The sequence below is a fragment of the Gorilla gorilla genome, chromosome 5 (genome assembly GCF_029281585.2).
Source record: "Gorilla gorilla gorilla isolate KB3781 chromosome 5, NHGRI_mGorGor1-v2.1_pri, whole genome shotgun sequence".
Classification (NCBI taxonomy): Eukaryota; Metazoa; Chordata; class Mammalia; order Primates; family Hominidae; genus Gorilla; species Gorilla gorilla.
The window spans coordinates 96,325,771-96,339,363 of NC_073229.2; the positions used below are offsets into that span (position 1 = coordinate 96,325,771).

The following is a 13,593-nucleotide window of genomic DNA, read 5'->3' on the forward strand; positions in this document are numbered from 1 at the left end:
TTCCACTTGGTCAAGTAGAGCTGTCGTGTAAATTGCTAAATAGATATTTAATATTTGAAATTAGAGGAATGGTTTTTTTTATATTTTTAACATACACATGCTCAATCGTGCCTGTATATTATTTCGAAGGGATTTTTGTTTAATTGGCATTGATTTATCTTATTGAAATCCATTGCGCTTTAACACTAGACATCATAAGATACACAATTCTAAATTATAGAGATAGAGATACATGTTTATGCCTTGTTACATACTCTAATCATAATGACCTGGGTTTAGGAAACACTGGTTCTCTTTAGAGAAAATTCATGTGTAATTTAGCTGACTTTTATTTCTGCATTGATAGTTGGGTGTTTATTAATAACCTACTTTTTCACAAGGGATAGTATAAAAATTTTAAAATCGCTCACAAAAAATAATGCTCAAAATTATAACACTTCATTGAACTTGGCTAGTTATGAACTTGAGACATTTCCATAGACACAAGCAGCTGACATATTTCCTGATTCTAAATTAATGGTAATAGTGAATTAGTTCCTAGGACGTTTTATTGACTGTGAGGACCAAGGTGCTTTTGTATTGACTCCATAAGCAAATACCATGAATTTATCATTTTGCAGCTATGCCACCTGGCAGCCAATATCTTTAATCAACTATTACAAAAGTAATCAAGGAAAATGTTTTGTGTTAATGAAATATTAGACTGAATATTTTAGGAGCATGTTTTGTTGAGTGTTGCTTATTCCGTTAATAATAGTGAAATCTTAGTTATAAAGACAAATTAAGAGTGCTTAAAAGTTCAGTAATATCTTTCAAACAGTAATTAGAGGGATAGAAGAAACAAAGGTAGTTTACAACTAAGTATTTAGATTTTAGATTTTATTTTTTGTAAGTCTTTAAGCAAAAGTGTTATATTTTAATGGGTAATGATGAAATTAGTGATAAGAAAACTATTAGAAGCCATTCAGAATATGAAGGGAGTATAATTGTATACTAAAATATATACAAATATTGTATGCTAAAATAATGAATGTGTTTTTTACATTTACATTTGTTAGCAATATTTAGTAGATAGCTACAAAACTGTGTATGGCCAAAGTTGGAAAAAATAAAATTTGTTTAAGCTGCAATATCTGTAGCATCCATTTTATTACGGGATACTGTATGAGTCCTGGCTCCTCACTGGAATCATCTGACAGACTATGTGTAATATTTATCCAGTACCAAAGCAATTAAATTAGATTCTTCATTCAGCATCATTATTCTACAAAGCTTATATATCATAGAATAGCACTGCTTGATAGCACTGTTTTCAGAATAAAGTGTGTTGAGTATCACCATTGAATCTTACCCAGAAACATCAGCTTTTGGTCCTTTGCCTATAAGAACAGTTTTTTGCAGATCGAATATTCATGAATATATGTATCTCATATGGTGGTTCAACTCCATGTTTTACTCATATTTGATTTATAATATTAATAGATTTACTTAGGATAATATGAGCGAAACAAGGGGTTGAACCGCCATATGAGAAATTGGGGCATGAACCAGAGAAGAATCCTGAGGAGTAGTTTTCAAGACCTAAGTCAGGTTATTGAGGGATACAATAAACTTTCGTTTTCTTGAAGTGTTTAAAGTAGAAAGAATTTTTGTCATTTTTTTAAACTTCAAAGACTTTTTAAGGTAGCTTTTGAGTTAATGATCAATTTTTCTTTTGGGGGGAAATATAATTTTCTTTCTCTTCAAATATCTCAGTGTTTCTATTAATTTTCACAGAATTTCAAAATGAATCAGCATTCAGGAAGTCATTGGGCATTTTTACCAAGTATATGAAATTATAGGATAGAGTTTTACAAATTGCAATAATTACCTTTTGAATTATAACATTTGTGTTAGTAGTAATTTCAATTTTATTAATATATTTTTTCTTTCAGAACAAGCTGTCATAATACTAAAGAGAGAGCTACTTTAAGAATAGTCATGTGAACTTTTACAAACAGTAAATATGAAAGAGAAGAAAAGTTCTTTTCTGACTTCCTAATATTCCATTAACTGAGGTGGCCCAGTAGGAGTATAGAGATTTATCTTTTTTGGCATCAAACCATGTATACATTTTTAAAGTATGTGATTTGGAGAGAGTTATGGAATCTGTGTGAAGTAAATTTTAACAGAATATAGTTTTTTCTAATGAAATTTGTAATATTAACCCCTGCATAGAATATACTACTGTAATCTACATGAATATTTGAAAAATGTTTATTGTAGTACCTGTATAAATAACATTTAAGGAAAAGGGAAGCAGTTCCTAAAAAATTGAAGTGTATGGATTGAAGTGTATGGAATTGAAGTGCCTGAATATTTTAAATATTATTAAAAATTATTTCATGTAGCATTTTGTTTATAGTTCCTGTATCTGCAGGAATTATTCCCCTGCTTTCCCTAATATCTCTTCTCATGTAGGTTACCCAATTTTTCTCCGGCCTTTCATCCTATACAAATACTGAAAGCACTGATACTTTCCATTGAAGTTTTTTCAGTTTTTCTCAGATGCCTTCTTTAGCATTATATTGTTAAGCCAAAAGATCAAAAATAAAGGTTCATAAACACATATTTACAAAGTTAGAACTTTTGAATACTCTGTCATTTGTAGCCAGTCTTTTGGAAAAAGTTATTTTTCATATTTATTTACTCATCACTGTGTCCCAAAAAATGTATGTTATGTTTTTTAGTTGATGAGAGAAGATAAAGATCAGATAATAATTTTGAAAGATATTATTTAGTTCAGAAAGTATAAAGAGAGACACTATATTTTAGTACTTACCTCATGTCAATGAATAAAATTTTAGCCAGCATCACTAGATAGCAGGTTGTGGCTGGGTATGGACTGTCCTTTAAGGCTAGGAGGGGCAGATTAACCCTGTTTTTTTTTTTCCTGTACATTTATATGTGTTTCCAGACTGATTTATGAGAGAAAAAGGTAGTCATTCATTGTATGAAGTGCATTTGTAGCATACATTCATTCAAGTGATTCAAGTCACAACCTTTGCAACACAGGTGTGCATCATTCTGCGATGTACACGCTCAAGCTTATGATATTAAAACCCTTTACTGTATAGATTGAAGAAGTAAAGCTTAAAGTGATACACTCTTCTCTTTAATACCATTACACTTTTCATTCTTTTTGTATTGCACAGGTGATTTGGATTATTACTGGTTGGATCCTGCCACGTGGCACAGCCGGGAGACATCACCTATTAGTTCGGTAAGTTTTCTGGAAAGTGTGTTTGGAGTTTAGGGAATATGTATGCTCATTAATTGTCCTTTGTCTGATATGTGATATCTGCTCTATTATTCATTTGGTAAGGGCAAATATTGATTTCATTTAAGATAGTACAATTTTGAAGAAAAAAAGTTATTACTGAATAATTATAACAAATTTTAAATTAAGTAAAAACCAATTATTAAATAATGACTATAAGTAAGATTGAGATGTTTGGTTATGGATATTGACATTAACAAGTCAACATACAGAATCAGTTTTTTTATGTAAGCAGATATATTTTTAAATTTCAATTAATTCCACTTTAGAACTATTTAAAAATGTATACTTATTTGCCAACCACTTTAAGAAACTTTTAGTATAAATTTCTGCTACAAATGAAATATAGTTCTAAATGAAAATTGTTATAAGCCAAGGGTGGAGTCCACTGAAATAATTTCCTCTAGAGTGTCTTTTAACTGAGGAAATTGCATCATGCTGCAACCAATAACTTGTGTCTATAGGAAAGAAAGCAAGTTGTTTATTTTTTAAAAATTTAATAGGCCTTTTTCGAGCAGTTTTAAGTTTACAGAAAAATTGAGGAGAAAGTACAGAATTCCCATACACTTCCTTACTCCACCCCTTTCCACCTGTTTACCTTGTTATTAACATCTTGCATTAGTGTGGTCCATTTGTTACAACCGATGAGCCAATATTGATGTATTATTATTATTGACTAAAGTCCATAGTGTACATTAGGGTACATTCTTCGTGTTATACATTTTGTGGGTTTTAACACATTTATAATGTCATGCATCCACCATTACAGTATCACACAGAATAGTTTCACTAATCTAAAAATCCCTGGCACCACTTATTCATCCCTCTCTCCTTTCTTCCCCACTGAGTCCCTGACAGCCACTGATCATTTAGTTTCTGTAGTTTTTCCTTTTCCAGAATGTCACATGGTTAGAATCATACAGTTTATAGCTTGTTCAGATTTGCTTCTTTCACTTAGCAATATGCATTTAAGGTTCTTCCCTGTCTTTTTGTGGTTTGATCATGCTTTTTTGTTTGTTTTTATCACTGAATAATATTTTTGTCTGGATATGCCCAGTTTGTTTGTCAATTCCTTAGGATTTTAAAATATTTTTAGGTTGATACTATAAATGAAAATATTTTTCAGTAATGATTTCTAAGTTACTCTGCCAGTTGTTCCTATTCTCTTTTATTTTATTTTTAATTGACACAATAATTGTATATATTTATGCAGTGCATAGTGATGTGTCAGTACCTATAATGTATAGTGATCAGATCAGGGTAATTAGCATATCCATCATCTCAAACATTTATCATTTCTTTGTATTGGGAACATTCAGTGTCCTCCTTCTAGCTTTTGGAAACTATATGTTATTAACTATAGTCATCCTATAGTGCTATAGAACACCAGAACTTATTCCTCCTGTATAGCTGTAGTTGTATATTCTTTAACAAATCTCTCCCTACCCTTTCCTTCTCCCTACCTTCCCAGCCTCTATTATCCTCTATTTTACTTTGTACTACTACGACATCAACATTTTTTTAGCTTCCACATGTGAGTGAGAACATGCAGTGTTTAACTTTCATGCGGGAACTAACATGTTCCTGGCTTATTTCACTTAACATAATGTTCTGCAGTTCTATCCATGTTACCTCTAATGACAAGACTTCATTCTTTTTATAGCTGAATGCATTACATTCTGTATATATTACTTTTTAAACTCATTCATGTTTTAACAGCATCCTGTAACGTGGCAACCATCTAAAGAGGGGGACCGATTAATTGGACGTGTTATTCTTAACAAGAGAACAACCATGCCCAAAGACTCAGGTGCATTGCTGGGTCTGAAAGTAAGTATGCTGGTTTAAAATGTTTCTTAAAGGGTGAATTACAGTATGGTCTGCATTCATCGGAGTTTCTGGCAATGATTTTTAAATGTCATTTAAATATTTTATATAATTTTATTGATATAGCATATAGATGTGTTAGGAAAATTGAATAAAATTTAGGGAAACTAATGTATTTTCTTCTGACTATAAAGTTCAGGATGATTTTTAGCATTAAAAAGATTTAAATGGAAAGTAGCATAGATAATGTGGACTTCTGTTGTAACTTAAGCAGCAACATAAACATCATTAAAGGGATCACTTTCTAATTACAATAGTTTTGTAAGAATTTTTTAAAAATTAATATACTTAATAGTGCTGTCTTATTGATTATTACCGTTAATTACTCCTGCTATGAAATAATTCTGATTACCTCCACTAATGGGTATGCCACTAAGAATTGTGGATGAATCTCAACTTTTGGTGATATTCTCTTCATTTTAAATTATATATATTTGAGCCCCTGCATTGGAAGAACTTAAACATAGATTTTAAAATATTCTATAATAAAACTCAGACTTTGATAGTCTTATGGGCATAGATACATGTTTCAGATGAGATGGTCAGCTGCAGAGATGCATTTAGGCTATTAAGCTTTGCACAATGGTAAATTGCTTCCCAAAGGTGTCATTTTCTTGCGTTGAATCTACAGTCTTTATAGTCATAGACCTACATTTTACTACACATATACAAAAGAGATTAAGATCTGATCAAGAACTGATCTTGACAATGGGATATTATCTCCATGTAGAAATAATAATTCAACTGGTACACATGAATTTGGATGATAAAGAAAAATGAATTTTAATGTAAACAGTGTCAAACACTTGCTGTTTGATACTAAGTAGGGAAGACCTGGCACTTGTCTTCTATGTATATGCATTATTTATGGTGCCCTTTTATTGTTAGGTCACTTTAAGACAGGGCTATTTAATCTTTTAGCTTACCTGAGCAACATTGGAAGAAGAAAAATTGTCTTGGGTCACACATAAAGTACATCAACACTAACAATAGCTGATGAGCTAAAAAAAAAAAAAAAAAAAAAAAAAAAAAAAAAGCATTGTTTTAAGGAAGTTTACAAATTTCTATTGGGCCGCATTCAAAGTCATCCTGGGCCACTTGTGGCCCACTGACAGTGGGTTGGACAAGCTTGCTTTTAAGAAATCACTACAGCCTGGGTGCAGTGGCTCATGCCTTTAATCTCAACACTTTGGAAGGCAAAGGTGAGAGGGTCACTTGAGCCCAGGAGTTAGGAACCAGCCTGGTCAACGTAGCGAGACCCCTTCTCTACAAAATTAAAATTAAAAAATTATCTGACTGTAGTGTCTGCACATGCCTGTAGTCCCAGCTATTTGGGAGCCTGAGGTGGGAGCAACACTTGAGCCTAGGAGTTCACGGCTGCAGCCATCTATGATCACATCAACGCACTCCTCTGTGGGTGACAGAGTGAGGCCTTGTCTCAAAAAAAGAGAGAGAGAGAGAAAAAAAAAAAAGGAAGGAAGGGAGGGAGGGAGGAAGGGAAAGAAAGAAAAGAGAAAGAAAGAAATCAGTACACAAACTTCCTTAGGACACATAGTCATCTCAAATATGAGATGTTTTGTTTTCAAAACTGTGCTCCCAGCTACTTTAATCAAAAATGTAGGTGAAGCCCTGGTGGCTCACACCTGTAATCTCAACACTTTGGGAGGCCCAGGCAGGAGGACTGCTTGAGCCCGGGAGTTCAAGATCAGTCTGGGCAACATAGCAAGACCTTGTCTCTACAAATAATTTTAAAAATTAGCTGGGCGTGGTGGTGTATGCCTGTGGTCTAGGCTACTTGGTAGGCCAAAGTTAAAGGATCACTTGAGCCTGGGAGGTCGAGGCTGCAGTGAGCTGTGATCATGCCACTGCATTCCATCCTGGGTGACAGAGCAAGATCCCATCTCAAAAAAAAAAAAAAAAAAAAAAGTGTTTCACTTCATTAATGTTTCTACATGCAATTTCAAGTATATCATAAAAGAATGTAGGATTAATTCCTCAAACTAATAAGCTTATGTTTTAGTATGAGTCTTGGAAACTTATAAATTTGTAATTATCCAGGTTGTTGGAGGAAAAATGACTGACTTAGGACGACTTGGTGCTTTCATCACCAAAGTAAAGAAGGGTAGCCTAGCAGATGTAGTTGGACACCTAAGAGCAGGTAAAGTTTCTTTTTTTAATATTTAAACAGTGTGTTCTCCATGCATGAACATTAATTGGTGGTTTTCAATTTGGGGTTAGTTTTATATATACATACATACATACATGTATGTATGTATATATCAATTAAGTCACTAAATTTTAATGCATGAATAAAGACTTATTTCCTGATATAAATATTTACCAATTGCAATAATAAGTAACTCTACATCAGCAGCAATCTGGAGAGTAAGGGTAGGAATCTTCTTTTTATAAAAATAAATAGATGTAAAATATAGAAGAATTACTCATCTTTGTAGATGACATCATAATATTGCTACAAAACTTGAAATTTAAAACAATTTATCTTTGAGAAAAAAATCTTATATCACTATTTAGTTATTTAGTTTATATTTTAAGCTACAGTAATTACCAAATTTTTTTCAGAGTGGTCCTAAAACACTTATTCAGGAGCAGTGTTTTTTATAAAGCATAATCATAATCACATTTCTTATACAGATTGTATAATAAAATATTAGTAAATTTAAAAGTGACTCATGTAGATGTGCTAATTCTTGGTATTTAGAAATTTATTTTTGTTGCCCTATAACTGAACATGACACAATGAAATTATTTAATATATGTAAATGTATCATATATTAAATAGTAACACATTTTAAAATCCATTTTTGGTAAATTGTTTGCTTTTCATTTTTGTTAAAATCACATTAAAATATTTCTTCCAGTTGACTTGACTGCAGAGCTTAGTAGAAATCTTTTGGTTAGATGGCTGTTAATGTATTTGCCAGACAACTATAAAGGAAACAGAGTTGGCTGAGCTGTAGAATTAAAGATTAATAATCCATAACACAAAGAGTACATTTCCAGGTGATATTCTTAACTTTTAAACCTTAAGTTTGTGATTCTTGAAAACTTTGGCAAAATATTCTAGGACTCTTAAAGACTTTTCAGTATATTTGTTTACCAGGATATCCGTTCAAAATCATTTTCATTTTTTTTTTTTAATTTGACAAGGACTTGCTGTGCAGGTGTATAGGAAGAAAACTCTAATCGGATTTTTCTCCATTTGCTATACAACTTTGAATATGTATAGAGATATGTTACACTGTTATTTCTTATGAAGGACCAGTTATGATTCAGTAGGAAAATAACTCAATCAGGGTTGACTCTGTCAATAAACTGAGTGTGTGTTTGTCTAATGACTCAAAAATAAGCCTCAGAAAGTCTGAGAATCCCTTGTTGGCTAATGTAAAATAACTTTAACTACAGAAACCTGAGTTTGCAGACCACATTATAAACATTATATACACATTATAAACACATTATTATGTTTTAATAGGAAGTTACTTAGGAAGTAAAAGAAGAGGGGTGTTCTATATAAAATATCTGTTAATGATTCATTTCATTTAACACCCTTATGAGCTAAGAGCCTGAGAAACTTAAATCTGAAATGTTAAAAGCTCAACTTAAAGAACTATAAAACAGACAAGTGTACTTTTCATTCTAAGCAATTAATGTATTCGAAGAAAGTGAAGTGATTTTGCAGACTCAATCATATATCCTATTTGATTTACATTATAATTTAGGAACTGACTAAATATTTGCATTTATGCAAATAGAATTATTTGCATATAAACATCCTTAGCCTATAAAACTACGGTGCAATCAATGTGACTTTTATTTAACATTTGCAATCTTGCTTTAATCTTGCAGTATCTTTATCCAGTCCTGCCCCCCTTTAAGTATGTGCACTCTACTGCTACTTCATTTAACTTTCTAAAACACAAAAATGACACTGACACTCTGTTTATTATGAAGATCCTTCGGTGTTTCCTAATTATCATTTGTTCAAGTCAAAGCTCTGTAGCCTTGTCCTCTACTAACACTTTCAGCTATCCAGGATGTTGGTCCACCTGTGGGTTCCTGTCAGGCTGTTTCCCACCTAGAAGATGTGGTTAATGCCTCTTGTCTACCTAGTTTTCTACTACTCCTGTTGAAGGCCTTTCCATCCTTCACAATTCATCTGAAGTTGCCTTAATTTGAAGTGGTTCCTAATATCTCACCTGGAACAATAACTAATTACTGTGTCCCTGGCACCACTTGACTCTATTTCTGGTCCTCAAATGAACTTCTATTGTTGCATATAAAATATTTTATTAGAGTTGTTTCTTTATCATTTCTTCATGACCAAATTTAAAGACAGATAAAATGTCATTTTCATCTTTGTACCCTCATTGTCTACATCCCTGCTTGATTATCCATACATAAATAATGTAAAAAGCATTATGGTTTAGGAATTATTAATCTGTAAATAAATGTATGTATTAACTTAATTTGATATTAAAAGTTATGCGTCCAGGTTGCCACTTATAAAAAGGAGAGTTTTAAAATGCAGTGCTTTTGCAAACTGCTGGTTGCAACTCATTATTGGGTAGTAAAATCAATTTAATCATTTGCATCTACCACTTGAAAAAATTGAAGTAGAACATAATAGAATAGAAAAATCAGAGTAAGTATTGTTTTATAAATGTTTTTTAGTGTATATATATGTATGTACTCATATAATATGAATATATATACACACATACATATATACATGTTCATATTATATGTGTACAGGATCATGATGTCAACTTTGTTTCTTGGTCAGAAAATTTTGAAAGCACTCTTAATATACTATAAATTTGTGATTATTATTGTTCTTTTTTCTTTTTTTTTTTTTTTTTACATTGAAGTATATTCATTGCCTATTTGAAAAGCTTTTCTAGGTAACAGCTTAGGGCAGTCTTTTAGAATTGGTGGCCGGGCACGGTGACTCACACCTGTAATCCCAGCACTTTGGGAGGCTGAGGCGGGTGCATCACCTGAGTTCAGGAGTTCAGGAGACCTGGCCAGCCTGACCAACATGGTGAAACCCCGTCTCTACTAAAAATACAAAAATTAGTTGGGCGTGGTGGTGCATGCTTGTAATCCTAACTACTCAGGAGGCTGAGGCAGGAGGATCGCTTGAACCTGGGAGACGGAGGTTGCAGTGAGCCGAGATTGTGCCACTGCACTCCAGCCTGGGCAACAAGAGTGAAACTCCATCTCAAAAAAAAGAATTGGTGATTACCATAGTATTTTACCAAACCAAAGCAGCATCATGTACTTTTTGCATATTTACTTTTTACTCTTCAGTGAGCAAACAGTTGGAAAAAATAATTACTTTAAAGTAATACTAGCAAAGCAATTTTCCTACTTTTATTTAAAAAATTCTAGGTACACATTGAAAAGATTTTATGCTTATACTTGGCTATAAAATGTATAGTGATGATATTGATCCAGTATTTCAACACAAATTTACTTTGCTCATAAAATGTTCTAGACACTGAGGACAACAAAATAAGCATGAGCATCAACAAATTAAGACACCTCAGTGCATCGAGGTTGAAATATTTCAGCTGAGACTACCATTTTGAAGTGAAGAGTCTAAGGCAGAGAACCATTTGGTACCTACAACTTCTTAAATATTTATGAAAATAAATACTTTTTTTCATGTGACCCATGGTGTGAAAACCCTAGTTAAAATAACAACTGTAAGTTGTTAGCCTGTATTTTTTTAATGCAACATCTTTTAACTCCCCTTGATTAATCTTAGAATATTTAACAACTATGTACTGTATTAATGTTTTGTTATTTTAAAGTGTGTTCTACTTGTACTTTAATGTTCACAATATAGATTATGTATAGTACATATGTGTTTTGAACATCTGGAAGTGGGTTAACTGTCATGCAACAGTTTTACATCTGCTTGCTTTGTAATTTTGCCATAGCTACCTGCGTTAACTGATGGGTGTGAATTCAAATCCTTTCATGCATTTTTATTCTGTTGTGCATCTGGTGAAGACACTGAAGCATGACTTGTAATTGGGAAATTCATGCTAACAAATATTAATTGCTCTTTCTTCCAAAAATAAAACAGGATTTATGCACAGTTTAGTAAGAATCTTTCAAAAATAGAGCCGCCTACATTTATTATATGGAGGGCATGCTGCTAATTATTATTTTTTAATGTTTCCAAATAGGCTGTGCTAATTCCATCCCATAGCATGAGATTATTTTTATATGATTTCTGGTATATCTCAAAAGATAAAGGTAGTTTTGTATTGTACTGTTTCCAGTCACCAGTAATATTCTGGGGGAAAAAAAGAAAAACAAAGAAAAGAAAAGAAAAAGTGTTTAGAAGAACCATTTAGCTGACATTATATGGCAATCAATTTGCTTTTGAAAGCAGAGCCTAGACAATTAAACTATTTGTATATGTTTTGCATTTCTTTGTTAAAAAAGAGAAAAGATACGAAAAATAAACAGAATATATAAGGTAAAAAAATACCCTTTTTTTTAAATTCAAGGGGATGAAGTTCTAGAATGGAATGGTAAACCCCTGCCGGGAGCTACAAATGAAGAAGTTTACAACATTATTTTAGAATCAAAATCAGAACCTCAAGTTGAAATTATTGTTTCAAGGCCTATTGGGTAAGGCTAAAAAAACTTACTTCTTAAGTTTAGTAAATTACATGTATTAGTAGGGTTTTAAAAAGAATTTTATACATTCATACAGTACATGTTAACATGGATAGTTTTTGCATCAATCATGGGCATACATTTTTAGATTATTAAAAATTTCTTAATTTTTTAACTGGAATACTGAGTTTACTTCGCTACATTTTAGAAGCTCCACACTTTAACAATTGTAATATCAAAAGATATCAGTATGTACTTTTTGCAAGTGAAATATAAAGTAAAATATTTTCTTTTAATGGCAGATATATTTAAGTAATTCTAATTTAATAAGTAGTATTTCCTTTAAGAGAGGCACTAACAAACTCCTCTTCTTGTGATATTTAAAATATTAGTGATTTCATATGTCTACATGAACTTTTTATTATTCTACGAAAGAATAAAATATTTTTTCTGTCTCTTTAACCATGAGTAATTTCAACTTTTATTTAAAATCAAGCAAGAAGTGTTACATATTTTAACATTTTAATTGGTCATAATGATATTTTTAAAACCTCAATTTTCAGTACAATTTAATTATCTATAGCCAGTGGGATATTTTCTATGTATGTATCTAGATTTCCCCATATCGTTGCCTTTCTCTGGCAAACCCACATGGTCCAAAATAAATATTCATTTTGCCAGTCTATAATTTTTAAAGGCATTTTGAACTGTTTTATTATACTTGGCTTAATGTTTGAATGTGTTCTTGGAAATGATTCTTTTTTTCCCTATTCTCCAAAATTTAATACAGCCGTTATTTCAAGGCTTTTTATGTTGAAAAAAATGCTAACCTTCAATTTGTATTGGCCTCATGAATATATGTCAATGCAAAACATACAAGAAGATATAATTATCATAATTCTCAAAGAATGAAAATGTATGATCATTTATCAAATAATATTAATATATAAAACTCTAAAATAAAGGCAAGCTTTTAACCAATTTTAACTGGTTATTATTAAGAGTGAACACTGAAGACATTTGCAAAAGTGTTGTACATTTCCATGTAGATTTTTAAAATAACAATACTACAATTTATGCTAGTTTTACATGACATATGTTCTAGTGCTGAGGTAAATATAAGGCTGGAAAAGAGGTAAGTAAATTGGAAAATGAATCAAAAGTATGAAAGCTAAAGTTTAGAATCAAGCATTGTGCACTTGCCAAATACTTTCAAATATATAGTGGTTTAAAAGTAAACAGCAAAAACAGAATTGATTCATGGTGACTTAAAAAAGTAACAGACAATTAAAGTAGACTGGAATAACATTATTTTTACTTTTTATGAAAATTAATTAAGAAGTAATCATCTGCACAGCCAAATTCTAAACTATTATAGATTATAGAATTGAAAGGAACATGGAATACAAAAATTATAATTTAAAGATTATAGAATTTAAAGGACATGGAATACAAAGATTATAATTGAATCAGAATCAAAGGTGGTATCAACTTTCTTTCTAGTGAATACATTATTGGAATTCTAGAAAAATAATTTTAGCTACTTTTTTTTTTTTTTTTTAAAGACATGGTCTTGTTCTGTTACCCAGGCTGGAAAGCTATGTTTTAATAATAATATTTAATGTAGTCCTGTTTAACAACTATAATTAAAGGAAAAAGAAAATATTTATTCATAATGTAGTGGCATAGTGATTTCAGGAATCATTCTAAATATAACTTACAAGCAC

General features: G+C 31.4%; 1 protein-coding gene across 49 annotated transcripts in view; it reads left to right on the plus strand.

Moving 5' to 3' along the window:
• Positions 1 to 13,593, plus strand: part of RIMS1 (regulating synaptic membrane exocytosis 1) — a 517,565-nt gene that overhangs the window by 345,363 nt on the left and 158,609 nt on the right. For all 49 annotated transcript variants that reach the window (XM_055390601.1, XM_019029847.3, XM_055390599.2 and 46 more), the window contains 4 exons: positions 3,195 to 3,262; positions 5,039 to 5,149; positions 7,265 to 7,364; positions 11,755 to 11,878. In XM_055390601.1, the coding sequence (XP_055246576.1) occupies positions 3,195 to 3,262; positions 5,039 to 5,149; positions 7,265 to 7,364; positions 11,755 to 11,878 (403 nt within the window). The remainder of the gene's footprint in view (positions 1 to 3,194; positions 3,263 to 5,038; positions 5,150 to 7,264; positions 7,365 to 11,754; positions 11,879 to 13,593) is intronic.